This window comes from Callospermophilus lateralis, chromosome 1, assembly GCF_048772815.1.
Source record: "Callospermophilus lateralis isolate mCalLat2 chromosome 1, mCalLat2.hap1, whole genome shotgun sequence".
Taxonomy (NCBI): domain Eukaryota; kingdom Metazoa; phylum Chordata; class Mammalia; order Rodentia; family Sciuridae; genus Callospermophilus; species Callospermophilus lateralis.
This window is the reverse complement of record NC_135305.1, coordinates 57,308,637-57,334,694: the sequence shown is the minus strand read 5'-3', so window position 1 is coordinate 57,334,694 and position 26,058 is coordinate 57,308,637. Positions and strand designations below refer to the sequence as shown.

Sequence of the window (26,058 nt, the reverse complement as noted above, 5' to 3'; positions counted from 1 at the left end):
CCAATAAATTCTTCAACAATTTTAGAATAATTTTTATATTTCTTGCAACAAACTATCTTTAATACAACTGGTTTTGGATAAAAAGGTTTTCCAGAGCTATTTTCCCCTTCCTACTTCTTCTGTAGACAAGCTGTCCCAATCAAGAGGAGCTTTCTGGTTGCACAGACTGAATTATCAGCCATTCAGGAATTCTCTCCAGAGACTCTGCTCGCCTCCTCTGGATATCATTTCTAAGGAACTAGGGGGACATTTTGGTTAGTAGTGTTTATCTTTTTAAAAATAGCTGGATTTTCTATCAAAATAATGTCTCATATAACAACAAGGATTAGTAAGTGACATTAGCTGACAACAGAAAATATTTAAATCCTTAGCAGTCAAATTATGAAACTTATGCTATCGAGATGATGAGGAAGGAAATGGATTTATGTTCAAAGAAGACACAGACTTTGGAAAATTCACTTTCATTCTTTTGGGAAAGTACTACGTATTAGTAGTAGTTTTGTTTGAATACCCAAGAATTCTAATTATGCTCAATTTCACATCAGAAATATAAATCTATTTCCATTTTGAAAGTAGGGTAGTACTTCTTTCTTCTTTTTTACATACTCTGAAATAATAAATTCCTTATTCTGAAAGAACAGACAAATTCTGAGGCAGGCTGCTTTGTTGACTTCCTCCCTTTGTTCACTTATATTATTAGCTTTATTTTTTGAACTATATTCTTTATTTCATTTTTATTATGGTTGAAGTCCTTTATCTCCAAATAGCTTTTCAACAGAGGTTGAAAAAAGTAGAAATGCCTGAGGGAAAAGTGCTAATGATTTTTTTTTTTCTTTTTTAGTGAGACATCAGGAATGTGTTTGGGCTTCCATCCTCCATTTGTTCCCACTTTCTGCATGAGAGACACAGGAAGATGTTTGAATGATTTGAATGAGGTGGGGTCACAGGTACAGTCTACAGAGTGCTCTTAAATCTACCTTCATACTGTGAGTTAGCAGCTGTATCAACTCTGTCTCCTATGCTTTAAATACCTATGGATCTGGTTCAGGTGAGAACTGAGAAAGAGCAGGAAGGTGGAATTTTTCCCTGACAAAGTAGCAAGTCAACAATGACTTCAGGAACAAACTCTCAAATGCGACAGTTTCCATCTTGAAAGGTATGACTACTTTCTTTTGCAAAATACTTGAGAGAATAAAAATTCTTCATTCTGGAGGAACGAAGACAGAAATTCTGAGCCAGGCTCAGAATCAAAATGGTGCCAAGCAGCAGGTCCTCACCCGCAAAGGTGCAGCTTCCCGAAGTGCACGACCTCCCTCCTCCAGCCCTGGGTGGTCCCCGCGTAGTAGGTGCTGCTAGGGTGGTGCTCAGTGGAGCACAAGGAGCTGACGTGGCTGCTGCTGTGGTAGCAGAGGGGAAGCAGCAGGTGCCAAGTGGCCCCAAAGTCCCTTGAAAATTCCAGTCTGACTGGATCAGTAGATGAGCTATCAGTGGAGCATCCAACATTGATCTTGGAATAAAAGAAAAAATGATACAAATTATCTCAGAGCGACAAGCCTTGAAATGATTCACCACTTCATTATTTTCCAGAGAGTCCATTTTCCTGGGAGCTGTCTCACTGAAATATTTAACACTGTAAGATTCTGTTTTGCCTGAGCAATATCATATATTTCCTTTAAATTACATTTTTTTTCATAAAGAACCTCAAAAGACCTCATGAAAAATTTATTTTCCCTCATTTTATGAGAAACCAGGAAGTGGATAAGGCAAAAAGCTGGGAGAATTCCAAATTTTACCTTTTGCCTATTTTTATAACCAAACCAAGCAATTTGTAATAAAAAGAGTTGTTTCCCCTAATCCTGTCAGCTTCTCCCCCTAGTCTGCTAGGGAGGAATGCTTTCTGTTTTTCCTCTTCTGATACCTTCTAAGAAATCCCAGAAATTATGCATATAGAGGATCTTCAACAATATTCAATATTAAAACAAAACAGAATACGATCGATATTATTTCCCTGGCACAATGAAAGAGGTTTTTTTTTCCTTCCTCCTCAGATGTATGTATTTAAGGTAGACAGGGTGCTGTTTTGATATAATTACTCAGTGAAATGACCACTAGAGTTAAGCAAATTAATCTGTCCATTGCTTCCACGGTTACCCTTTTTATTTAAAAAAAAATTAAATATATTTTTTATAACTTTATTCATTCATTCATTCATTTTTATGTGGTGCTGAGAATCAAACCCAGTGCCTTACCCATGCTAGGCAAGTGCTCTATCACTGAGCTATAACCCTAGCCCTCCACAGTTACCTTTTGATATGTGTTGGGATGTGTGTGTTGAATAAGAACAGCTAAAATCCACCCTCTTACCCAAAATTCAGTACACATTACAATAATATTTTCAACTATAATCCTCATGCTGTACACTAGGTCTCTAGTTTATTAATCCTACATAACTGTGAGTTTGTATCCTTTGACCTACTCCCATTTCCTTCTCATCTGACCCCTGATAACCAGTTTCTATGTAAAGACCTTTATACCACGAGAGAAACAACTACTTCATCCCCTGAACCAAGGCTTTCAAGGGCAATAAGCTAAAACTTACATGCATGTGTTTCTTCCTGTGAAAACATCCCCTTCAGATTGGGATGAACATTTTCTATCATGCCATCACAGCCATTGGTCAATGATATGCAGTGTGTATGTGCACATATGTTTATTCTTTTTACCTTTTGATGAGTAAACTACTGGTATTTGATAAACTTTTCAACTATAGTTACTTGCTTCCACTTTGAATTCATTAGTAACAACTCTTAAAAGAGACAAAGGTATGACCTTTTAATTAGCATTTAAAGCATAAAATAAGATTAGAAAATATAGCAAAGTTTACAAAATAAGTTTTCCACTATTACTTGGTTTTTAACTTCTGAGATTGCAACCAAAAACTCTAATATAGAGAATGCAGATGGAAAGTCTAAAATATTCAAAACTGTGCTGACACAATTAGGCACTATTTTAAATAAGTCTGCTGATTGGTTGGTACAGACCTCAGCTATGAAATTCTGTTATAATGTACCTTTGTTTCTGTGGATTTTATCCAAGATTTTGAAATATGTAAAGGTTTTTATGTTGTTAATCTGTTTTCTTGACAAACATAAGGAGTATGAAAATATTAACAAAATACACAGCAAATTTCTTTAAAATGATAAACAGTGCAGTATTGTTTAATCTGTAAAATCCATATTAGTGTGATAATGTATATAGACATTGATTTGGGTCCTAAGAAATATCAAGTTTCACCTGGAAAATGAATATAATAATATCAGAATATGATTCTTTTCATTTTCATAATGGTCAAAACAATCTATTTCAACAATTTATTGTAGTAGGTGGGGACACTATGTCATCAATAAAAGACAGAAACTCAGAAATAAACGTTGGTATGACATTATTAGCTCTGCTAGTAAAAGTGAATTATTACTCCAAAATCTCTCATGCCCTTGCACAAAAATGGAAGTCATATGCATGAAATTATCTGAATTTTCCCTCTACTTTTGTAGCTTTTGTTCAAGATAAAACAAAAAACATTTTCCCATTTTTTAAAATTGCTGCATTTTAGAGGGATTAGTTGTTACATATTTGTACATGCACACAATATAATAATATAATTTGGCTGATATTATTCCCCAGTATTTCCCCTTTCCCTCCCCTGCTCCCTCCTTCTGGTCCCTTTCCTTTATTCTACTGATCTTCCTTTGATTTTCATGAGATCCCTCCATCTTCTTTCTTTTCCTCTTTACTCTCCACATGAGAGAAAACATGACCCTTGACCTCTGAGTTTGGCTTATTTTACTTAACATAATATTCTCAAATTCCATCCAAAAGTTTTAAGTATTCCTGATAGAATCAAGTTAAATACCTCAAATTGTATTATGGTGTTCTCATTCACATTTAGGTCACGGGTGGTAATCGAGTGTTCACCGACTTCATTGGAAACGAACACCATCGCTGAATCTTCCTCACTGTTTCAACAAACAAACAAACAAAGTACAACAAGGAATCCACTTAGGTAAGAATTCATCAGGATTTGTATAGAGCAGTAATTTTATTTTTAACTTCTCAATTAAATACTTACGGTGCTCCCTTTGAAGAATAGGGGCAATAAAGACCAATGTTACCGCCAGGATAGAAAAACCAATTGTCTTCTCTGGGCCCAAAGTCAAATGTATCCAGAAGCATCACAGGATTGTTCAGATTATTTCCATCAATAATAAAGTCATCAACAATCCAGATCTCTTCTTTCTTACCTAAGGCATTTTTAGATAAAAGCAAGTTTTTCCAAAGATGAAAATCAGATGGACATTTTTGCTCATTGGAAGAAAGTAAAGGACGGAAGGAACTCAGTAACAATAGGTCAAACATATGCCTTCTAGACAAAACCCACAAACGATATGACAGCGTGTTCACAGTGATCAAAGTGTGAAGAAATTTAAGCTTGCAACCATAATAAATTGACACGGTACAGAAATGCCTCGCTAATTTCAGAAAGCGTTAACAAATGGCTTGTGGGAGTGTGCTGTCCTTCCAGTTACAGTAGCATTATGCAGGGTGGGGTCTGAGTCGTTTGTGGTTTGGGGAAATCTGTAAGATGTCTGGTCTGTGGAGAGGGGCAGTCGGACTCAGAACCAGGTATAGTAACTAGTCTACTCAAGGAGCCACTTGTGACTGGGTCAAACCATGACTTAGCACCAGGATTCATTTAGGTGGAAGGACTATGGCCCTTAAAACACTGCCCTGGTAGATAAATAAATAAACAATTAAATGCAGTTAACACAAAGAAAAAATACTCTAATATATAATGCTTAATTTTTCCTTAATGGTTTTCAAAATCTCCAAAGCTTATTTAAAGATATGCGGGAATATATAGAGAACTAGTGTGTCATACGATTTGACTCAGTGACGTAGGCCAGGTGTTTAAGGAACGTGCCGCAGGGCTGATGAGAAGGCAAAACCCAGGCTGCTTTTACAAAGCACTGTCTGGACTGAATTTGAAGCAAGCTGATAAAACCAGGCCAAGTAGAAATGTCAAGATTCCTTCTAGCTGGCTTCTTCCTACATTTAATACAATTCTCACAAAATATAAAAAAGGGTCTTTAAAAGAAGCCTGCAGAATTAACGTAATACTTTGAATGAAATGTGTTGAATTTACTCTAATGCTTTCTTTTGTTTCCTTGTTTTGGAAGTGGCAGGTAATACAATTAAAAACAAAAACCCTGTGAGCATTCCGAACACAGTATGGAGACAGCAAGCCTCTGGATTTTGAACTGGTTATATTCATTTTTTGTGTTTTTATTTGTTGATTATACAGGAGATACACATACATACACACACACATACACTCACACACATATATACACACAAGACATCTGTATCTACCTGTAGACCTATACATACATAAATAATCCTATATAATATCATATATATTTATGATAATGAATTTAGATGAAAATCCATCATAATTTTATATATCTTTTTCAAAATAAGCTAAAATTTTATGTCTTAATAAAGGAGATACTCATACTTTAGAGATGGAAGTACTTCTTCATTTCTGTATTACCTCTGCAAAGAATTCTGCTTAATGTGGTATCTCTGTGCTTATTTGGGCAATTACAACATACATGATTTAGTAAATTCTGGTTCTTTGTAATCAACAGTTAATAGAAATATTGGAAGCGATAAAACATTACACATTACAATCATTTTTTGTAACCATTTGAAAATGCCATTAAATTATACATTCACTTTAACTTATCACTGAAGCAAGTGTATGTGGCAAGATATTCTATTGGGCACATGAATTGCTTTGTCTAAGTGCTTTTCCCTTGGCCATGGTGTTTTGCTATCATGTTCTATTTCACTAAGGAAATGCCACACTCAGAACCATTCCTAAATGAATTCAACAAAAATGTACTTGCAACCAATGAGTGCCTAATGATAATGCTGGATGTTTTAAAAAGAATATTAGCTCTGGTCAGGATTCAGCTGTATTTAACCATCAAGAGAGCTTACAAGTCAAGTATGCAGAGGTGATAAAGATGCATAAAGTTAAGTATTCATTGAGACAGGTCAAAAGTGAGGCATGTAGCACACGCGTGCTGTGGACAGCTAAGTCCCTGGGTTGACACTCTCTCCACTCCTGAGAAATAAGTATGTTAACATTCCAATGGTAATTTTGATCACAGAAAAACACATGCATTTTTACCATTATTATAAGGTTGCCAAAGTCTGAATCTTGTAGCATTAGTTTGGGCACCATATGGCAAGGGAACATTAATGAAAAGTATATTGGTCGTTTGAGGGAAGTAAAATTCATCCATCAGGTGCCAAGTGATTCCTCCGTTGATAGAAAATTGTAGCAAAACAGAGTGAGACCTCTCTGGGGTACCTAGGAAGAAGATAACAAAGGCATAACATGTATTGTGATAAAAATGGGGAAATAGTATGTTTGTAGCTATTCTTTTAGCATCAATGCATGAGCTGGTTTATGTTTACATAGAGGTTTTATAGTTCAAATGCTTCAAAGGCATATGAAAGTGATGACAGGCTGGGTTTTTTTAAATACAAATGTTTCTTAAAAAATACACATCAAATCTGGGATTTGCATACAATACCTCCCTTTGTCTTTTAGCTATGTGCCCACACACTTCTCATTTAGGAAATGTTACATTGAAAATTTTTGATTTTACTGGCATGGTAATTTTACAAGGGTCAAACATTTAAATCTTGAGGTACAAACAAAAAACTACTTGAAAATTTATTATATCCACAATGACATTTTTTTAAAAAAGAAAATCATTTAGTCAAACATGAAAAGTCAGTTCTGGGAATGATATTAGCCAAATTATACTGTTATATGCATGTATGAATATGTAACAATAAATCCCACCATTATGTATGATTATAATATATCAATAAAAAGTATGGAAAAGAACATGAAAAGTCAGAATGACAAACAGTAGGTATTTGGGAGTTCACATCTATAAAAGAAAATACAAAATTTTATAAATTAAAAAATTTTAATTTAAAGCTCTTATAGCTAGAAAATAGTGGTGGAAAGACTCAGGGACATAATGATAAATTTAACTACTATGGAACTATTGAGATTACTATGGCTATATGAAATCAGTTAAAAATCAGTAGTTATTTTACACTAAAGAAGAACATTTGTGAACATTCATGTACACCAATTTATATTAGCTCTTTTATACAACAAAATTTGTAGGTCCTTAAGTACAGTATTTCTTTCTGGAGGAATTATGCTTGGAGAATTTTCTTGAAGGAAAACAATGAATTCAAATCTCTAGACATAGCTTACCTTTTGCTATAAATCTAAGTGAAAACTGGACATACACAGTATTGGTGCAATCTAGATCTCTTGAAATTAGCATCCTCAGTCCTTCCTGAAAACAAAAACAGACGTGTCAAGCAACCTTGTTTCATTTGCAAAGTTATTTTCCTCTGATTTTACACATTTAACTTGCACTAGTTAAATAATTACCTATCATGATCAAGAAGCAAAATTTGGTCCAATTCAAAAGGAAAAATTGAACAATCTTCATTCCCTCTCTCATAATGGTCTCCATTTCCTGTGTGTGAGTAACCCAATTGCATTGTCTCACCTGGAAATCATAGTTTGCTGTGACTTTTATAAAAACCAGCACAAAATGATAGCATTATATATCTACAAGACTTTTTAAAAATAGCCTCCTTTGATCACAGCATGTTGTGAAAGAAGTAAGGAGAAAAGCAGATGGAAGATGTGCCAAGGGCTCCTGCTGGAGGCCGGAAACTAATAGGTAACTTTCTCAGGGTTCTGAGGAGTCTTAGAGACTCACTACTCCCTTGTCTGCTCTGCCAGCCCCAGGAGGCACTCATTCAGACTGACACAACACCCCCCAGTTGGTCGAGTTAAATAAGGCATAAGTAAGGCAGGTCCCCAGGCCTGGGCTGTAAGCATTCATGCAGAGAAGCCAAGGAATGAGGAAAGAGAGCACATTAGCTTTCGTAATTTTTTCTGCTAATTAGCTATTTCTGGTTGCCTGAGATTGACAGTTTGAAAGGTTGTTTTCTTCACGTGTACCTAGTATTGTGGTGACAGCCCGTAAGACAGATCTCACTATGCAAATGTCCCAAGGTCTAAACAGGCTTTTGAGTTTCTCAGCTGTGGCTTCATTGTAGTGACTCTTCAGTGGTCTATAGCTATACTACTATAATACTGTGGGTTCTTTTAGAGTTCCTTTAGAGTGGACACTGTCAACTGATTTCTTAATTATCAGCTAGCAAATACCAGACCTAATGATAACTAGAAAGAGCAAATTTCCCTCTTTTTCCTAACACTCATTATAGCTCATAGTCTTCAATAGCTTAAAAATGTTAAAGCTACTTTCACAATAACAATCATATACTAACTGCCTATTACATGCTGTGTTCTGAAAATAGGCATTTTAGCTATTTAAAGCATCTAGTACCACTAAGAGAAGGATACTATTATTCTTTTGCAGAAAAAGAAACTGAAATGCAGAGAGAGACAGTAACTTGCTGAAAATTAGTCGATAAGTGACTAATGGTAAGATTGGAACCCAGATAGGTCGGATTCTGAAACTTATCTTCCATTCTCTATAATATATCAGTGTTTTGTCTACTAAGCCATCTCTTGGTGTGGCGAGAAGAAATCCAGATAATACTACATTTCGAATTTGACAGTTGTTTGGTATTGTAATAAAAAAGCAACCACATTTATTCCCACCTCTCAACTTCACACCCCACTGATTCATACTGGTAGAATTGAAGGTTACCAGGTAAAAGCCTTCTATTTCTAGTCTTCATTTTTCTTTTATGCCTAATAATTCACTGCCTTGCTCAGTCCATGATGCTTCATCTCAATGCCTGTTGTTCATGTCTCAGCATCTCTTCCTTCTTCCTTCTATATGTGAGGGCATTAAGCTGTGGGTTCTTTTATAGCTCAGTGCCATGCATAGGTTGAGGTTAAGAAGAAGGCTTGTAATGAGAAGCTTTGAGGTGAACAGCTGATAGACTCAGCTAATAAATATGCCTTTCCAACATCAAGATAAAGGAAATGATTACTCTGCCCCTTTGATCCAGGAATATAAGTACAAAATTGTTCCCATGGGCAAATGCAAGTCACCCATAAAAGAATTCATTTTCTATTTTTTTTTGTAGGAGCAATTTTGTTGAAAGTGTGGCCATAATCTGTAATCTAAAAGTAACCTTCTTTCATATTTGCAGTATTTGTCTATAATTTAGTACTTGATATTGATATTTATACAGTGAAACTGTCAAACCCTGTTGCCACACATATTTGGTTCACACAGATATTTCTTTTATCATCCTCTTTCCAGTTTCAGTGATCCATTTGTGCCAAATGTGAAGAATTCTTTTGTTTCCAACAAGCTATTTTAATAACTGATAGTACTCCTCAATCTATGAACATTAAAAAAGAAACTATCATTTCTTTTTCATGCAAGAATGCCTTTCCAGGTCAAACTGCAACCTACAGAGTCCTCTACATCTTGCAGAGCTGAAAGATAGTAAGTCTAACACGTATGATGCTTGGTTGCTCTTGCATTTGGATGGCTAAAGGAAAAATATAAAAGGACCGTGTATCTTTCTTGTTTGTAGACTTCAAGGACCATGTTGATTCTACTGGTCAGAAAGTTATCAGGCTAAGGTCTTTGAATCATGAAAAGTTATAGAGCATCTGTCAGTGGGATCAGAAGTTCGTTAGTGATAAGACTAAAGCCAAACCCCCAGAAGTTTCCACTCTAAATGCCCTACCTCAATTGCTTTGGTCCTTCAAAATTCTTAGGAATTGAAATTTCTCAGGTCCCTAAGTATTTCTTTTCCTTTTTCTCATCAAAAAACTTGTGAAGAATTTGGGTTCAAAAAAGATGATAACTGCCAACTATTAACTATAATTGAAAAAGTTCCAGGGTGTCTAATTTTCTGAGTGTTAGGTATTAGTCATTAAGGTTGTGTATAAACCCATGCAGATTTTTGTCAACGATTTCATTTGCACACCTAGATTAGTCAATTTCCCCATGCTGAGAGGGATGGGATGTAGCATGTATTCATACATGGAGATGTGCCAGCTGAGCGCAGTTTTTTATCAACTGCTTAACATTTCTCTGGTAAGACATCTATGGTGAAATATGAAAATATACTAACAGTGTTTGAGAATGCCACTTAACTTGACTTAAATGTTTGGTTTTCTTAAAGTGACCACCAAGAAGTTCTATCATCAGGAAGAAAGTGAAAAGAAAAGAAAAAAAGAAAAACATTTTTCAAAAAACCAGAGCAAACCAATTGCTTAATAACATGAAAGGTTACATTCCTGGAAAGTATATTCTAAGAATTAGATGCATATTTATAATTCCAGCAGGAAGTAAGGAAAATTTGATCACCAAAGCAGAATAAAATTTCATGCCCCAGAGAGCATTAAAAAAATGACCACTAAATAGAGGAGGAAACATGTTTTGGGCTAGAAGACAAAAGCTACGTATAAAATAATACACCATCTGAACAGATTCAGAAATGCATTTGTGTGGAGCAATGAGTGAAAAGGGGGGAAAAAAGCTGGGAGTGGTGTAAGGAAGTAGAATCTTACTGACCCCTTTAAAGATGAGAGATGTTCCAGATTTGATGGTTTCACCGTTCAGATTCCCCCTCTCTGCACCATACACTTCAGGCCACAGATCAGGATGCAAATTCCCATTGAAATCATCTTTCAGAATTGAGGGGAGGGGAACAACAGGAACACAGTAGGGTCCACCAAAGCCCCGGTCACACCTAAGGAAAAAATGAATGGAGAAAAGGCATCATTTGTGATGGGTTCACCATGCCGTTTCCTGTGGCATTGCAAAGAAAGAAAACTTCTGATTTGATTAACTTACACACAGCGTCCAGCATCACAGATCCCTCTTCCAGAGCACATCCAAGGGCACCCTGAGGCCAGTACAACATTATCAATAGCCCAGGAATCAGCACCCACAGTGTAGTTGGCCTGAATCCATCTGAACCGGGTCCTGGGAGAACTAACCAAAGAAAACACACCATTGATTTGACAAATAATTTCCAAAATATTTTTTGTCAAAGTGCCCCCTTCCAGGGTCCAGTTCCCACTTTCCTTTGAGGTAACTTATACTGAGTAGAAGATGCTGTTTCTTCTTGATCCATAAATAGGAGCAGAAAGCATGCTATTTAAATATTTTACCATTTCTTTCGTATACATGTGCGAGATGGAAAAGTTATTTTGAACTATTGATCATTGTGTTTTTGAAATACATGCAGATTTTACTTTCAGTGTTTTTACTGCTACTCAATACTGGGAAAGAAATCAAAGGTGAAAAAAATAAGGAAAAACTGGACTCTTAACAAAATTCTGGCCGTGAGGTTCCTATTCCATTGTTCCTAAGAAGTTTCTGAGAGTGGATAAAGCCCTGTCATACTTCTGCCTTCTCTCTTGGTTCTAAGTGTTCTGGCTCTCTAGAACTGAGTACTAGGAGGGTGTGATATATTCCCACAGTCTCCACTGTGTTTGCAATCAGTTATCTGGAGTATACTAACAGTCCCTAGTGGAGGAACAGAGGAAGGGCAGAAGATTGCTAGTTATCTGGAATGTGGAATGAGGTCCACGTGAATCAGGTACTACTGTTTCTCCACACCAGTTTTCTTTTAGTGCCACGTAGCTGTCAGCATGGTGGCTTTACTATTATGTTACTATTCTGCTTAACCTCTGTCAGTGGTTCTCCACCAAACACCTGCACACTCAAAGCCAAATACAGCCTCCCCAGCATCCACTTCCTCCCCAGGTACAACCCATCTTTCCCAATTTCTTGTCTTAAAATTATATTCTAGCAACTGGATTTTGTTCTAGCTTACAACTGTTTGAATGCTCTCCTATGTGCTTTGTCACTTGAGTAGACCCTACTCACTCATACCCAGATGAGACAACAATTCCTCCAGGAAGCTCCTGACAATACCATCAAGCTAAATTAAGTAGTATCCTCCTATGTTTCACTAATGTTTCCGAATATTACCTCTGTTATTATTTTATTTGTAAATAGCTGTTTATAGACATCTGTTATCCTAAACAATATATTTGGATCCTGGCCTTAGCTTATTCTTTTAGTACCAAAGTACTTAAAACACAATCGATATCTAATACATGTTTGTTGGGTTAAAAAAAAAAAATGAGCGAGGCATTACTTAAAACTCCAAGGGTCCACAGAGAACTATTTTAGGACAAAAGCTAATGTGTTTTGGTTTCCTATACTTTCCTTGCCACTTGGTTGTGCATCTATGAATCTCAGTTAATCAGAAAAACAGACACCACTGTAAGCAGTTAACACCAAGAGAATTTAATGCAAAAAATTGGATGATGGTGGCAGAGCTCAGATGTCAATAGCAGTGGTGAGAAAATCAGAGTTTAGCAAAGTTAGGAAGTCACTACAAGTCCAAAGCTGGAGGGACATAAGGAAGAGACATTTTTGCTGGTTCCCAGGCCCAGGGTCACATGGCAGGGCATTTAGGAACCATAAAAGTTGGCTAAGATTCACTTGAGGGATGGGGAAGTGTTTGTGACGGGGAATGCCCTGATTTATCACTTATTTCCAGCCTCCCACCTCTTGCCAGTGTCTAACAGTGTCTAAGCCTACCAGGAAACCAGTGGATACAGGAGGCTGGGAGACTGCAAAAGCCAACTTTCTGCAGGAAAGGAAAGGCAAAGATCTAAGGGATAGAGATGGTCCCAGAATGGCACAGTTTCTAACCAGTCATTGCTGTACACATTAGTCCTAGAGAAAGATCCTCAAATAATCCAAATGCCTCCACAAGAAAAGTGGGTGCTATGCTAAGTCAATACGACTTTTGAACGTGATCTGAAATTTTGGGAATGGCAAGAGAGATGCAAGACAAGATGAGCATTCAAAATATAAATACATAAAAATAAAAACAAACCCCAAACCCCACCTTCTATTTGTACTGTGGTCCTGAGATTAGAAAACCAAACCAAACCAAACCAAACCAAACCCAAACAAACCTAGAAGCTAAGGGTACTCTGATATGCAATAATTTCACATTGCTTAATGTGAGTAGGTATGTTTGGCTTATGGGTAGAGGCTTATTTTTACAACAGAATGAAAACTAAATCTGGTGGGAGCCCTCATGTTGCCAAGGAATAGAAAAATGCAGCCTTTTAAAACTTCTGGAACTCTAGGCAGTAAAAACTGCAACCCAAGGCGCCTTGTAGTTTTCTTCTTCCTGGCACACTGCATGCATAATTATCATGAAGAGTAATAGAGTCCCCAAGTAGAATCACAATTATTTTCAAATTAGGTGACAGAAACCTAAAGTTCTGACATGTAGCCAAATGACAATTCTCACTTGGTGGAGAGTGGAAGGTAGACAGTGATCCGCTTCCAATTCTGGAATCTTTCCGAGGTGTAAATTGAACTTTCTGTGTAGTGCAGACAGCCAATGGTTGGAGGAACACACTCTTCAGTGACAAGATGCCAGTCCCTGCCATTGTTCAGAGAATACTGGAGCTGTACACTATGGGAGGCACTGAAGGGCTTGCTGCAGCCCATGCTCATTTCAAACTGCAAGAAGGTAGATGCTGACACATGAAAATCCCAGGTCTCAGCATAACGAGGTTTTCCTACCAAAATAAACAAATAAAAACAAGCGGGGGGAGAGATGGGGGGGTGGAGTTGAATGGTAGCATTTAATTGTACTCTTACTTGTCATTTATGCCTACAATCAATATTTTCAATAGTAAACAAAAAATCACGCATCTTTAGTGCCTCATAGGGCTTTGACTTTTCTTCTCACATTTACTGTTTCTATATGGTTACCACAGAGTTGGAAATATGGAAGTCTGCTGACTTGAAAAGTTTTACCATCTTAAAAGGATTGATAAAGAGTCAAGTTTATAATTTTGCAAATTATGAAACACACGAAGGCCATCATACAGATATGTTGGTCCCGCCTTTAAGAAATCTTTTTCCTATTATGTTCGCTGAAAGGCAGTTTTAACAAAAGAGTCACTGGGCTCACTAAGTTATTTCAGAGGACAATATTTTGATCCCACAAGAGCCTCCGTAAACAAAAGCAGTTAGGCACACAGTTTTATATTAGAGAATTACTTTTGAGTTTTAGCTAATTTAGTTCTCTATTTAATGAAATATCCTCCTTTATCTGGTGATAATATATACCTATGTTTTCAGTGAATATCAGAGCAGTATCCATAGAGAGACAGTCAATATCAACTTGACCTCCTTGGATTCGATACCAGTTGGCTTGCAAATCTATAGAGCCATCAAATTTGTCTTGAAATCCAGTTTGAGAGCTGTCATTCATTCCTATAAGGACATCATCCAAAGCCCACTGGGCTGAATGCTTCCCTGAAATCAGATGAATAAAGGCCATTGGAGAAAGTTCATTATAGAGCAATATGAATATCTTTGTGACCATGATTTTAAATCGAATTGTCTAGAAATCAACAGCAAATTAAGAAACACATAATATAAGATGGATATGGATGCTATACCATCTGAAAGCTACCATCAAAATTGGGGTGAGCAATGACTTACCATGTTGTGGTTGCCACCATCGAAAAGCTGTTGCAGGTGTCTTTGCCTCCCGTGGCAGGTCAATGGAAATGATCTGTGGTTCCAGAAATGACATGAAGTCCAACTCTCGAAGCAAATGCCAGAGTATCCCATTGTCATTTGAATACTGAACAACAAGCCCTGAGTTATAAGACATAAATTCAGTTACTAGGACAGCTTCCTAGAGGCGAGGAACAGTATTTTTTAAATGGCAAAACTGCAGCAACTTCAAATTGAATCTCATGGAATGAGAGCACATCCATCTAACATCCAAGGAATGAATTAGTGGACCCGAAGGCTCATCAATTTCTTGACAGTTTCTAATGCACTGACTCCCAGTAAATGGAGACCAAAAATACATAAGCTCTTTTAAAGATCACTCAGCTTTGTATGAGTGATGAGCAGGTTGGTAAGGGGACCATAAAAACTCCTGCTCCAGATCATGTACTTGAATTTTAGATTTTGTCCTGAACATGACAAAGTCTCCTGTCATTATCATATACTCAGAAGAAATATCTCAATCTTCCTGGCACAAAATCAAGCGGCACTCTGCTGCCAAAGCATCGGGCAGTAAGCTCTGCCCAGTCTGGACTTCTAAGACTCTTTAACTAGCATTTTGCACTTGGCAGATCTCAATTAAAGAAGCTTGAATAGGGTCAAATGATTAAATAGCGAAGCAGAAATACTTCTCTCCAATGTGACCTGTGCTTTCCTTTCTCCTGTCACTCTTTTTCCTGATGCTTATCCTATCTACACATCTCCCTGTCGATAGCGTGACACAATCTTGGCAATTAATGTGTAAGGACCTCATGTGCTACTTCTGCTGTTTCACCCAGAAATATTTTTATTTATTTACTTTTACTTTTTTTGGGGGGGTGGCATCAGGGATTAAACTCAGGGGCACTCAGCCACTGAGCCATATCCCCAGTATTTTATTTAGAAACAGAGTCTCACTGAGTTGCTTAGCACCTTGATGTTGCTGAGGCTGACTTTGAACTCACAATCCTCCTGCCTCAGCCTCCAGAGCCATTGGGATTACAGGTATGCACCACTACGCCTGGCTATCTTTACTTTTTATTAGTATATTATAGTTATGCATAATATTGGGGCTCATTTTGACATAGTCATACATCATGGAATATAATTTGCTTCACTTCAGTCTCCAGTACTTCCCCTAGCCCTCCCCCCAGTTCCTCTTCGTCTACACTGCTAGTCTTCTTTCTATTTATTTAGGCTTTATAATTAGTGCTTTATAGATATTTATAAAGCTGGAATTCACTATGGTATATTCCCATATATGTATACAGCACAATTTGGTCAATTTCAGACTATCAGGGAGGGAAGATTGTCTTTGGACTCTCCTTTCAGAGATGACCCACTCTCTCCCCCTCCATCTTGAGAGTGCTTTTGTTCCTATAAACTTTGCCATTCTTTAACCATGAAAAAGATATTTGTGTAATTCAGCACCAGTTTTAGGAAAAAAAAGACATAAAATATATGAAGGAGAGGGAGCAGAGGTCCTATCTAATTGCCTACTTTGCAGTTATTCCCAAAATAGGAACAGTATATTCATAATTATGACTGAGGACACTGAACTGCTTTCTAATAATTTCATAATTCACAGAAATTATGCTCAGTAAAAATATACTTGTTATATTTATTTTATTATATTCTTACTCTTGGAAAACTATAAATCATTTATGGTATCTGTAACATTTTAATTTCCCTATTATTGAGTAACTAGAACCTCTCCATCCCTTTATCATGTTAGATAATAAGAGTTCACTAAAATAAAGTTTCAAGAAATATTAGGATGAAAAATATAGCCGAATGAAAGCTGTTTAATTCTAATTAATAGCATATGGAATTATGGTTACCAGATCTGACAAGGAATAAAGCCAGAAATAATAATAAAGCATATATATGCTAAAAAATAGAAATCTCAAAAGAATTAAATCTACCATATTTCAAATAGAAGAACCTACCAAACAATGAGAGGATAAAAATGGCTTGAAGCACAGAGCCTCTTTGGGGAGACAGCTTGCTGTACACAGGTGTAGGGACAGGAGTTAGAACGTTTCCATGTGTTGGGGAAGGGAAAGTCATGAAGAAAATGGAATCTCGGCTATTTCTAGTCTTTATTCTAGTCAAGTTGAGGACTGTCTGGCAAAAGCTCTAGTCTCTAACCCTTAATGTTTGCTCAAATTATCTCCTATTGACTTTGTAGTGTAAAGGATGGATAAGAGTGTAGACACGTCAAAATTTAGTTTTCTTGTGTCTACTAATTTGTGTTATTATGGTTTATATTTAATACCATGAGAAAGATGAAGGTGTGTGTGTGTGTGTGTGTGTGTGTGTGTGTGTGTGTGTATCTATGAAGAGAAAGAGAGTATTAAGATAGCTGTTTGAAGGTGACCTATTTAGAAGGTAGATCCAGAAATGAAGCATCTGAGAATAAAATCTCACTGACTGATCCTTCTCTTCCCTTCCACTCAAAGCACAATCTGAGATCAGGACCTGCATCACCTTGGAACAAGCCTTATCTATGATGATTTATAAAATATGTCCAAAATTCTTTGACATTCCTCCCTTCAAAAAAAAAATGAAGCTTAATTCTCTTCCCTTTGAGTTGGATGGATTTAGTAACTTGCTTCTAAAGAACAAAGTGTGGTAGGAGCCATGGAGTATGACTTCTATGACTAGGTCATTATAGACATTGCATCTGGGGTGGGGGGTTGTAGCTCAGTGGTAGAGCGCTTGCCTACCATGAGTGACACCTTGGTTTAATCCCCCTCTTACCAGGGGTGTAAGTTTCTTCCTTGCTTTCTCTCAGGTGCCTTGCTCTGGAGAAAGCCAGTGAAGTAAGGCAACCTATGGACAGGTCTATACAGAGAAACTCTAAAGCCTCTTGCCAAAGTCAGAGAAGAACGGAAGCCTCTGCCAACAGCCATGTGAGTATGCCATCCTACATCTCCACTGACTGCCCCCAGCCTGGCCTTTGTCTTAACTGTAACCTCACAAGAGATCCTGAGCCAGGACTACTCAGCTAAGCTGTTCCCAACTTCCTGACTCACAGAAACTGTGAGAAAACACATGTTTGTTGTTTGAAGCTACTCCATTTTAGGATAATTTGTTATGGAGCATACCACCCAGTCCTACTCAATCAGAATTTGCATTTTAACAAATGCAAATCCCAGATGATTTCAGGTGTACCGAAAGTAGGAGCTGCATGGCTCAGAAGGTACGTCCTTCCCTTGGTCTCTGTTCCTTGCCCTCTCCTCACTAGCTTCTTCAGGAGAGTCATATATACCTTCCAGCAGCAACAAAATCTACAGGGATGAAATCTCAATTCCAGAGGACAATGAAGAAGTGCCTCCCAGAGAAGTAAGAGAGCATGGAGGAATGGAAGAGGGGAAGAGCAATATCCATATTTGATATCAGTTGCTCAGCCTCATTAGCTGTGTCATCTAACACATTGTACGTCTGAATAAACCAAGCCATTTTAGCTCATCTACTGAATGTTTAAGGCATGTAAAACATTTCTCCTTTTAAACTACAACTCCATCTGCATTCTGCCGAGCCTTATGGAAAACAGCCTAATTTTGACTTTAATTCCAAATATGTAAATTGATGCTTCAGCTTGAGTAAGTAAAGAATCTTCACTTTCATCACTGGAAGAGATTTGTTCAAGGATTTAGGCAGATTTACATGTTAACAACCAGTTTTCAATAAAAGGCTGAGAAATGCCTGTGGGATGTGAATTACATGGCCCATATTGAGTCTAAGAAAATGGTTCAGGACTAGCTGGGAACAAGTTACTTCTTCCTAAAGGGATCCTAAGGGGAATTTGCCCCAGAGGGCAGACAATGGCACTTGTAATCAGAAGTTAAGTATAGAGCAGAGCATCATGTCCATGATAAGCAGATGCTTCCTACTAGGCTAGGTTCAGGGTCTTTCTTTTTCTTTCTTTCTGCTTTTTTGCTTATATAAAAACCAGGGTACAAATATGAAATTTCCATAAGAGCCATGCATGTAAACTTCCCTTAGATTTCAATTTATTAAAAGTCACTTCCTTGGTAAGTCATACCTAGACTACTCTACCTAAATTGGCACCTCACCTGGTATTGTTTACTTTCCAGCTCAACCTGTTTCTAACTCCTATCAGCTAACAGTTTCTGACTTATTTCTTTTCTTTGTTGTTTGTGATCTGACTCCTTCCACTAGATTTTAAGTTCCTTGAAGGTGGTCATTAGTATTACCCTGGCTGCTCCTGACACAAGGTAGATTTGTGCTTTCTTCTCTTTCCCTTCACTGACATGGCTGACAATACTCAGAATCTACCCAGTAGATGCTTCACGATCTTGTGAGCTGGGATGAGGACCTCGGATGACCCATGAAGAAAATGTAGCACAAGGAAAAAACCCTTGTTTTAACCCATACGTAGGTAGAGGGCTTTTATTCTAGCAGAGCCTGACTCATCATGACTGATGCATCTATGTTTCGGTGACATTGTATCTGCAGCACCTAGAACAGTGTCTGGTTTAGAATGGATTCTCCATAAATATCTGTAGAAGAAATCCAAGAATGCAAATGTTCTATACAAATTTCCAGACTGCTACTTTAGTAGATAGATGATTTGGATAATCACTAAAGTACTGAGATGCTCAGAAGTCATTAAAGCCTTCAGTTACTGGGAATTTTGAGTTGATGAACAGCGCTCTCAGTGGTTCTGCTGACTAACAGGTGCTGTTTAAGTCAGTATGTTTTACACAGTCACACCTGACATAATAACACACTTAGATAATCATCCTGTAAAACTCTCCACATGTTGTTTCTGAGACCACAGTGTTGAGAAGGACCCATCTGAGAAATCCATGGAGTTTTAGGAACCACCTCATATTCTGGGTTCCTGAAAGAATCCCATTCTATCTGCAGAGCTTCAAGGCTTTGCATTTCTTTCAGAACTGAGTCTTTTGGGGGCAGAAGATGGTAAGATGCCCAGTGAGGATTCAGGGTAAGGAGAGAAAAACTATAGTATGATGGTTAAGGTGTACATTGAGGAACTGATGTGAGTGGTTTGAATCCTTGTTCATCCACTTACTAAATGCATGGTTGTGGGTAAGTTACTTCACCTCTCTGTGTCTCAGTGTCTACATCTGTAAAATAGGATTAATAATGGTACTAGGGACAGCAAAGGAATACCATGGAGATGAAACAAATTAACACCAGTAAAAGACTCAGACACAGTGCCTTGCATGTAATAGGTGCTGAGTAAAAGTTAATGTTCTGTAGTTATATAGACATTAAGAAAAATTAATTAATAAATTTTTAATAAAGGTTAATATCTACAGAACTGTTCCTCTCACATAAGGATTCCTACAGAATTTTGAGGAGCAGAAGTAGAGTTCAATATGTATTCAATAAAAAGTATGTCAACATGAACCTAAATGTTATATATAAATAAAAAGAACCAATAAAAAGGAAAAAATAAAAATAGAAAATTAAAGAAAACAATTAAAAAATAATAATAATGCCCTATGCCAACAAGTTTTAGTTCTCACACTGACTGCAAAAGTCTATGCAATTACTTCCTTTTCGCCTCTCCAAGTGGAGACTTATAATGAAATTGAGCTCTCTAAAACAAATGACCTTTGACCCTACCTGCATTCATAGCAGTCATGGTATTTTTCAGGCCTAAGGATCTGTATAAAACAATTGAACTATGACTCTGTGTTGTCACCCTTTCCATTAAGGATAAAAGAAGGCAAGACATGATTCAGGGTAATGTATCAGTTTGTATAATCCAGACCAAATTTTGGGTAGAAAAGGGGCTAATTTGTCTATATAAACTGTCATTTCTATGGAAATATGCCCACTTACCTTCATTTCTAGCCCTTGGTTTGATGCAGGTAATACCTGAAGTTTTGCTTCCAATTTGTATATAAAACTGAACAAGCCTGGAGAAGGAGAAGAAAAAAAAAAAAAACTCCCCTCAGTTTACTTACAAATAGGTGTATTCTTAGAAGAGCTTTAACCCTTTATATTTTGACATAGAAAGAAAAACTCTGTAATTCTTAAGTATTACTTTTAAGCCTAAGGGACACATGACAGGCAAAAATAAGTACATATCTTAATAAGTTAACTCTGTAATTATTTAGATGAAGTTAATTAATATGGCCATTTATCTTATTTTGTATAATGATCTAAAAAAAAAAGAAATAAAACAATTTAATCCCCTTTCATTGTGATGGTCTGATATACTCTAATGGGAAATGTCTTAAATCTAGACAATACCATTTCTGGACATTCAAATGAGAGAGAGGAAAAAAAAAAAAGATCTAATACTAAGAAGTTGAACACTATATTTGTTTAGGGCCAGATAATGATTTATTATTGATTTAGACTCAGTTGGCTAAATTTTTCACAACTGAGTCTCACTCAGTGTTATGTAAATTCTGACTCTGTCCATGGCAATCAGAGGAGACTATCTGCTTGACACAAGTACAGCTTGGAGAGAAGAATATAGAAGTGTACATGTAAAGAGATTGAAGTCAGCAAACCACATTAAAGGGAAACCCAGGTTTAAGTGCCCTTTCTACCTGTTCTCTAATAATTTAATGGATGGAAAAGAGCAGAATTTTATTTTAGGTGTGCTACTATTACTTCTTTCCACCTTAAAAACCAAACAGTTCTCTATACTACCAATAGGTGTCAGTGTAGGTATTTTAAATTTCTGGGGTAGTTTTCAATAAGTGATGATGAATAAATTTAGATAAAATGAGGATCATTTTCAGACATGGAATTTAAAGTTGAAAAAAATCTTTGTTTCAACAGCACATACAAGTATAACATCAAGGACTTTTTTTATAATTACAAATAACTTTAAAAACCAAGTTAAATATACACTAGGTGTATAAGCTTCGGTGATTTCTGTATGCTGATTGATAAATTATGGTATGACTTTTGTAGTAAACATCTATTTAATTATTGAGCTAAGGCTATGCTTCAATTTTACATAGTATCTGTATATAGAACCATTAATCTGTACAGAGAAATTGATATAAAATATCAATTCTCCATAGTAAAACAGAATGTTTTAGGTTGGCCACATGGTGTGGTCGATACTATGTTCATGGAGAAGTATACCAACTAATAACTTACCTGATATTTCTGGTGTCCAGAGGGACAGTTCTTGCCTCCCTTTTCCCAGGGCCATTAAAGTAAAGAGACTTGCCATCATTAAGGGTTCCGCAGCCAGTTCCAACCTGGCCACCAGTTATCTTGTACCACAGAGGGCTGAGCTTCCCCTCAAACCTATCAAACATCTCGCTGTAATTAGGGATATTTGACACACAGGTTCCTTGTGCAGCTTCAGAGGAAAAAAAAACACATAGAAGCTTTGTTGGAATCACTAAGCGTTAAAAGGTATATTCAGTACATGGACAAAGAAAGAATTTCCACAGGTGTTAGGAGAAAGACGCTACATAGAAATTTGTATCTTACAATGATCTGCCTGAAAGACAACCATCACTACTATCATCAAAAATTATATTCTGAACCAGAGATATGATAATTTATGATATAATGGTGTATTAAGAATTGTAATGCAAAAATAAATAAAATTTTAAAAAGTTCTATTCTGGGGCTGGGGTTGTAGCTCAGTGGTAGGACACTTGCCTACCACGCATGAGGCATTGGGTCTGATCCTCAGCACCACATAAAACTAAATAAATAAAATAAAGGTATTGTGTCCATTTACAACTAAAAAATAAAAATAAATGCTATTCTGCTTCTGTATTTTTACATTTTTTTAAATAATGATAGACTTTGGGAATGATGCATCTCCACAGTTCTTGCTAACCAGAGGATCTGTGTAAACTGAGAAGTAGATTTTGTCCATAGTTAAATTTATTCATTTGTTGTCCTTCTATTACAGGATCAACAAGGGGAGTTAGTCCTGGATTAAATAAAAAAAATACCACCCTCTGAAACTATAAATGACAGCACTCTCCACAGAAGGCCTGCAACAGCGAGTCTGCCTTTGGTTATGTGCCAGAGGCGGCCAGAGCACAACAAGCTGGGAAGGAGGCTTTGAAGTTGCTCCCAGGAAAAATTCAGAAATGATTTTGAAGCTTATAATGTTTTCTTCAGTTTTACTCTTTAATCTCAGTTCCCTTTTTATTTTTGCTTATAGTAACATTCAAAGGTGACTGTGGTTAGAAAATACTTCTTTTGCAATGCTTTCTTTGGGCAGTCTTCCATTTATTATTTTATTTATTGTATTTTTGCTTTAAATGCACACAATTATACTTCTTTTTTAAAATTTACTTTTTAGTTGTAGTTGGACACAATACCTTTATTTTTGTGTGGTGCTGAGGATCGAACCCAGGGCCTCGCATGTGCTAGGTGAGCGCTCTACTACTGAGCCCCAGCCCCAGCCCCTACAATTATATTTCTTTTTAAACAAAAGCAATGTAAAGGGCGCAGGGAGACCCTGCAGTCAAGTGGTTAAGAGCCTATGTTTAGGTTTTGGAGAATGACTGCCAGAGTGTGAAGCCCAACTCTAGCAACTCCTAGCTGTGTGACCTGAAGAAATTTATAAAGTCTCTCTGTACCTCAGTTTCCTCAAATGTAAGTAGATTTTATAGTACTATGGCACAGGGGTTATGTTAGAATTAAATGAGGTGAAATAAAAAGCACTTACTTCAGTGCTTAGGATGAAGAAGGGTCTCAAGCAATGTTCATTATGGTTGCTATTAATAATAAATCTCTAGGGAGTTAAATTTGTGACATCATATTTTCTTCCTTAAGCAGCTTGAAACTACAAAATATATTTTTTATTTAAAATTTTTTTAGGTATTTGTGGACACAATACCTTTATTTCATTTTATTTTACTTTTATGTGATACTGAGGATTGAACCCAGTGCCTCACACTTGCAAGGCAAGTGCTCTACCATTGAGTTACAACCCCAGCCTTACAAAATATCTTTACCTCATGTTCCTAAATGGCAAAATCTTACAATTCTTAGACTTAAAGAAGAATAAACTCAGCATCTACTTCTTTGAAAGAATCACATGAAATTATTGACTAGAGACGAACATTATACAAGCAAACCATTAAACTCATGTATTTGGCCTTACCAGTGTACCCCAGGTCACAGAAACACACGCCTGAGATGCAGTCCCCATGGCCACTGCAGTAACTGGGACAAGGCTCAGATATGTACACTCCATCTAAGCCAAACGGAGGCACGTTCTTCTGTGAGCTGCTCTCCTGTATCCACCGAAATCTGGTTTTGCTGTTGGGAGAAAAAAACCTCACATCTGTTTCCTCACACACAGCCTTGGGATATAGACAGTTCAGGAAAACTCAAGAGAGATTTAATATTTATTTCAATGTCATGCGTGTTCTGCCCCATGTGTAACCTTCATAAATTGTCTCTCCGAGATCTTTCTCACAATTTCTTGATTTTTTTCCAGCATAAATGTTTCAATACCAAGAGGATATTATTATTATTTTTTTACATAAAATTTTTGATGGCCAGAAATATCATAGGTTTTGACCTGCATAATTTTCTATCCTAGGTTCTTTAAATCAATAAAAACCAGAGTGAATCCTTTCTTTTCTTTTACTAAAAAATCCTTTCTTTTCTTTTTCTAATATTTCACCCTTCCATCACCCTACTTTTATGGATATTATGGATTTGGTATTTTCAGAAAAGGTTACTTGGGAGTTTTTGAAACCTTCAAATACAATGCTCTTCTTTTGTTGGGACATAGAAGGGGACTCTGGCCTTTGACCATTGAAATGATTCAGGTAGAGAAGAGTTAAGTTTACAATGACAGCTCTCCAACCATCTCTGACTTCCTTCTTTTACTCCTCACGTTTATTCCATGAACTCTTATCAACCAGCTAGGCTGCCAATCAACACTGGTACTGCCTATGAACAAAAAAGGGACCTAGTTCCAAGACTTCAAAATCCTACAAACCAGGAGGCTAGGAAGCTGCTCAGTCTCCCCCCCCCCCCCCCCCCCAGTACAGCAGTTCTAGCCAGAACTGGGGAAGCAACCCTGTTTGCAGATCCTAAGGTTCCTACCAATTCAAGAAACAGAGCACACTCTGCGGTATTTTGAGAAGGTAAAAGATCTCTCAGGAGTACAGTATTACAGAATCCATATTAACAAAACAAAACTGAACCAAGCTCTGTCTTTAGTGGACTAATCATTTGATTAAGTAGGTTAGTCCAGGACATGATGAATCATAATTGGGAGTTCTTGATGGAAGACTTTTTCAGAGTGAAGAAAAACAGATGGTTCCTCTTTTACTTCTTCTAGTCTTTGCTACTTGGCCTTTAGTTGGATGGTGCAAATCAAATCAACAAAACTTCCACTAGCCACAAGGTAAGCAAGTTTTGCTTCATTTCCATCTCTTTAAGTTGCGCCTGGTTCTTGATGCCTGCTGCTACTTTGTTCTTATCTCAGTGTCCTGCCACACAAGTAATTCAGCAACCTCAGACTTGCTAGCATAAGAATGGGTAAAGAACTCATTAAAGGGCTAGGGTTGTAGCTTGGTAGTAGAGTGCTCACCTAGCATGTGCACTGGGTTCGATTCTTAGCACCACATATACAATAAAATAAAGGTCCATTCAATAACTAAAAAAATTAAAAAAAATACTCATTAAAAACTAGTCAGAGACAGAACATCTGAAGAAGCAAGGAAGTAAGTAGGCCAAAGCTAAGCTAATAAGAATGTCTAGATTCCATATTTTAAATTAGAGGAGATACAGTCTTGAAATTATTAATATTTTAAAAAAATTTTTTTTAGTTGTAGATGGACATAACTTTATTTATTTATTTGTTTATATGTGGTGCTGAGGATGGAACCCAGTGCGTCACATGTGCTAGGCAAGCACTCTACCACTGAGCCACACCCCAGCCCCAAATTATTAATGTTATTAATGTTATTTGGGTGCATGTACCTTTCTTGATTTTTCAAGGAGACACAGTAGAATATAGAACCATGATCTCCTGTTAAACAGCATTAACTTATTTTGGAGAGCCACACAAAGAAACAAAGGAGTCTTCCTTGTAGTTAATTGCCTATCTCTGATCATTATATTCATTCAACATTCTTCATTAAACCAACATCTATCTAGTGCCTGCCACATGCCAGGCCTTGTGCTGGGGTTGAGCTACCAAGGGAAGCAACATCCAGACTTGCTTCCTGCCTATGAGTGGCTCACAGTCGAGGGAGAAGACACCCTTATCAAGCACTTGAACAAAGATATGAACATCTGTAACACGGATAACCACTGCTAAGAAGAACAGAGTTAGGAGAGCATGCAGGAGAGATCTTTGACTTGCTAGTCCAGAAGT

General features: G+C 37.0%; 1 protein-coding gene across 2 annotated transcripts in view; it reads right to left on the bottom strand.

Annotated features, from left to right (window-relative positions):
- Reln (reelin) overlaps nucleotides 1-26,058 on the bottom strand; it is a 452,906-nt gene that overhangs the window by 64,646 nt on the left and 362,202 nt on the right. For both annotated transcript variants that reach the window (XM_076862447.2, XM_076862444.2), the window contains exons 29-41: nucleotides 23,824-23,981; nucleotides 21,843-22,050; nucleotides 20,562-20,638; nucleotides 14,664-14,822; nucleotides 14,286-14,474; nucleotides 13,456-13,729; nucleotides 10,965-11,105; nucleotides 10,683-10,860; nucleotides 7,370-7,454; nucleotides 6,257-6,439; nucleotides 4,130-4,301; nucleotides 3,914-4,016; nucleotides 1,278-1,507 (exon numbers count right to left, since the gene is read on the bottom strand). In XM_076862447.2, the coding sequence (XP_076718562.1) occupies nucleotides 1,278-1,507; nucleotides 3,914-4,016; nucleotides 4,130-4,301; nucleotides 6,257-6,439; nucleotides 7,370-7,454; nucleotides 10,683-10,860; nucleotides 10,965-11,105; nucleotides 13,456-13,729; nucleotides 14,286-14,474; nucleotides 14,664-14,822; nucleotides 20,562-20,638; nucleotides 21,843-22,050; nucleotides 23,824-23,981 (2,157 nt within the window). The remainder of the gene's footprint in view (nucleotides 1-1,277; nucleotides 1,508-3,913; nucleotides 4,017-4,129; nucleotides 4,302-6,256; nucleotides 6,440-7,369; nucleotides 7,455-10,682; nucleotides 10,861-10,964; nucleotides 11,106-13,455; nucleotides 13,730-14,285; nucleotides 14,475-14,663; nucleotides 14,823-20,561; nucleotides 20,639-21,842; nucleotides 22,051-23,823; nucleotides 23,982-26,058) is intronic.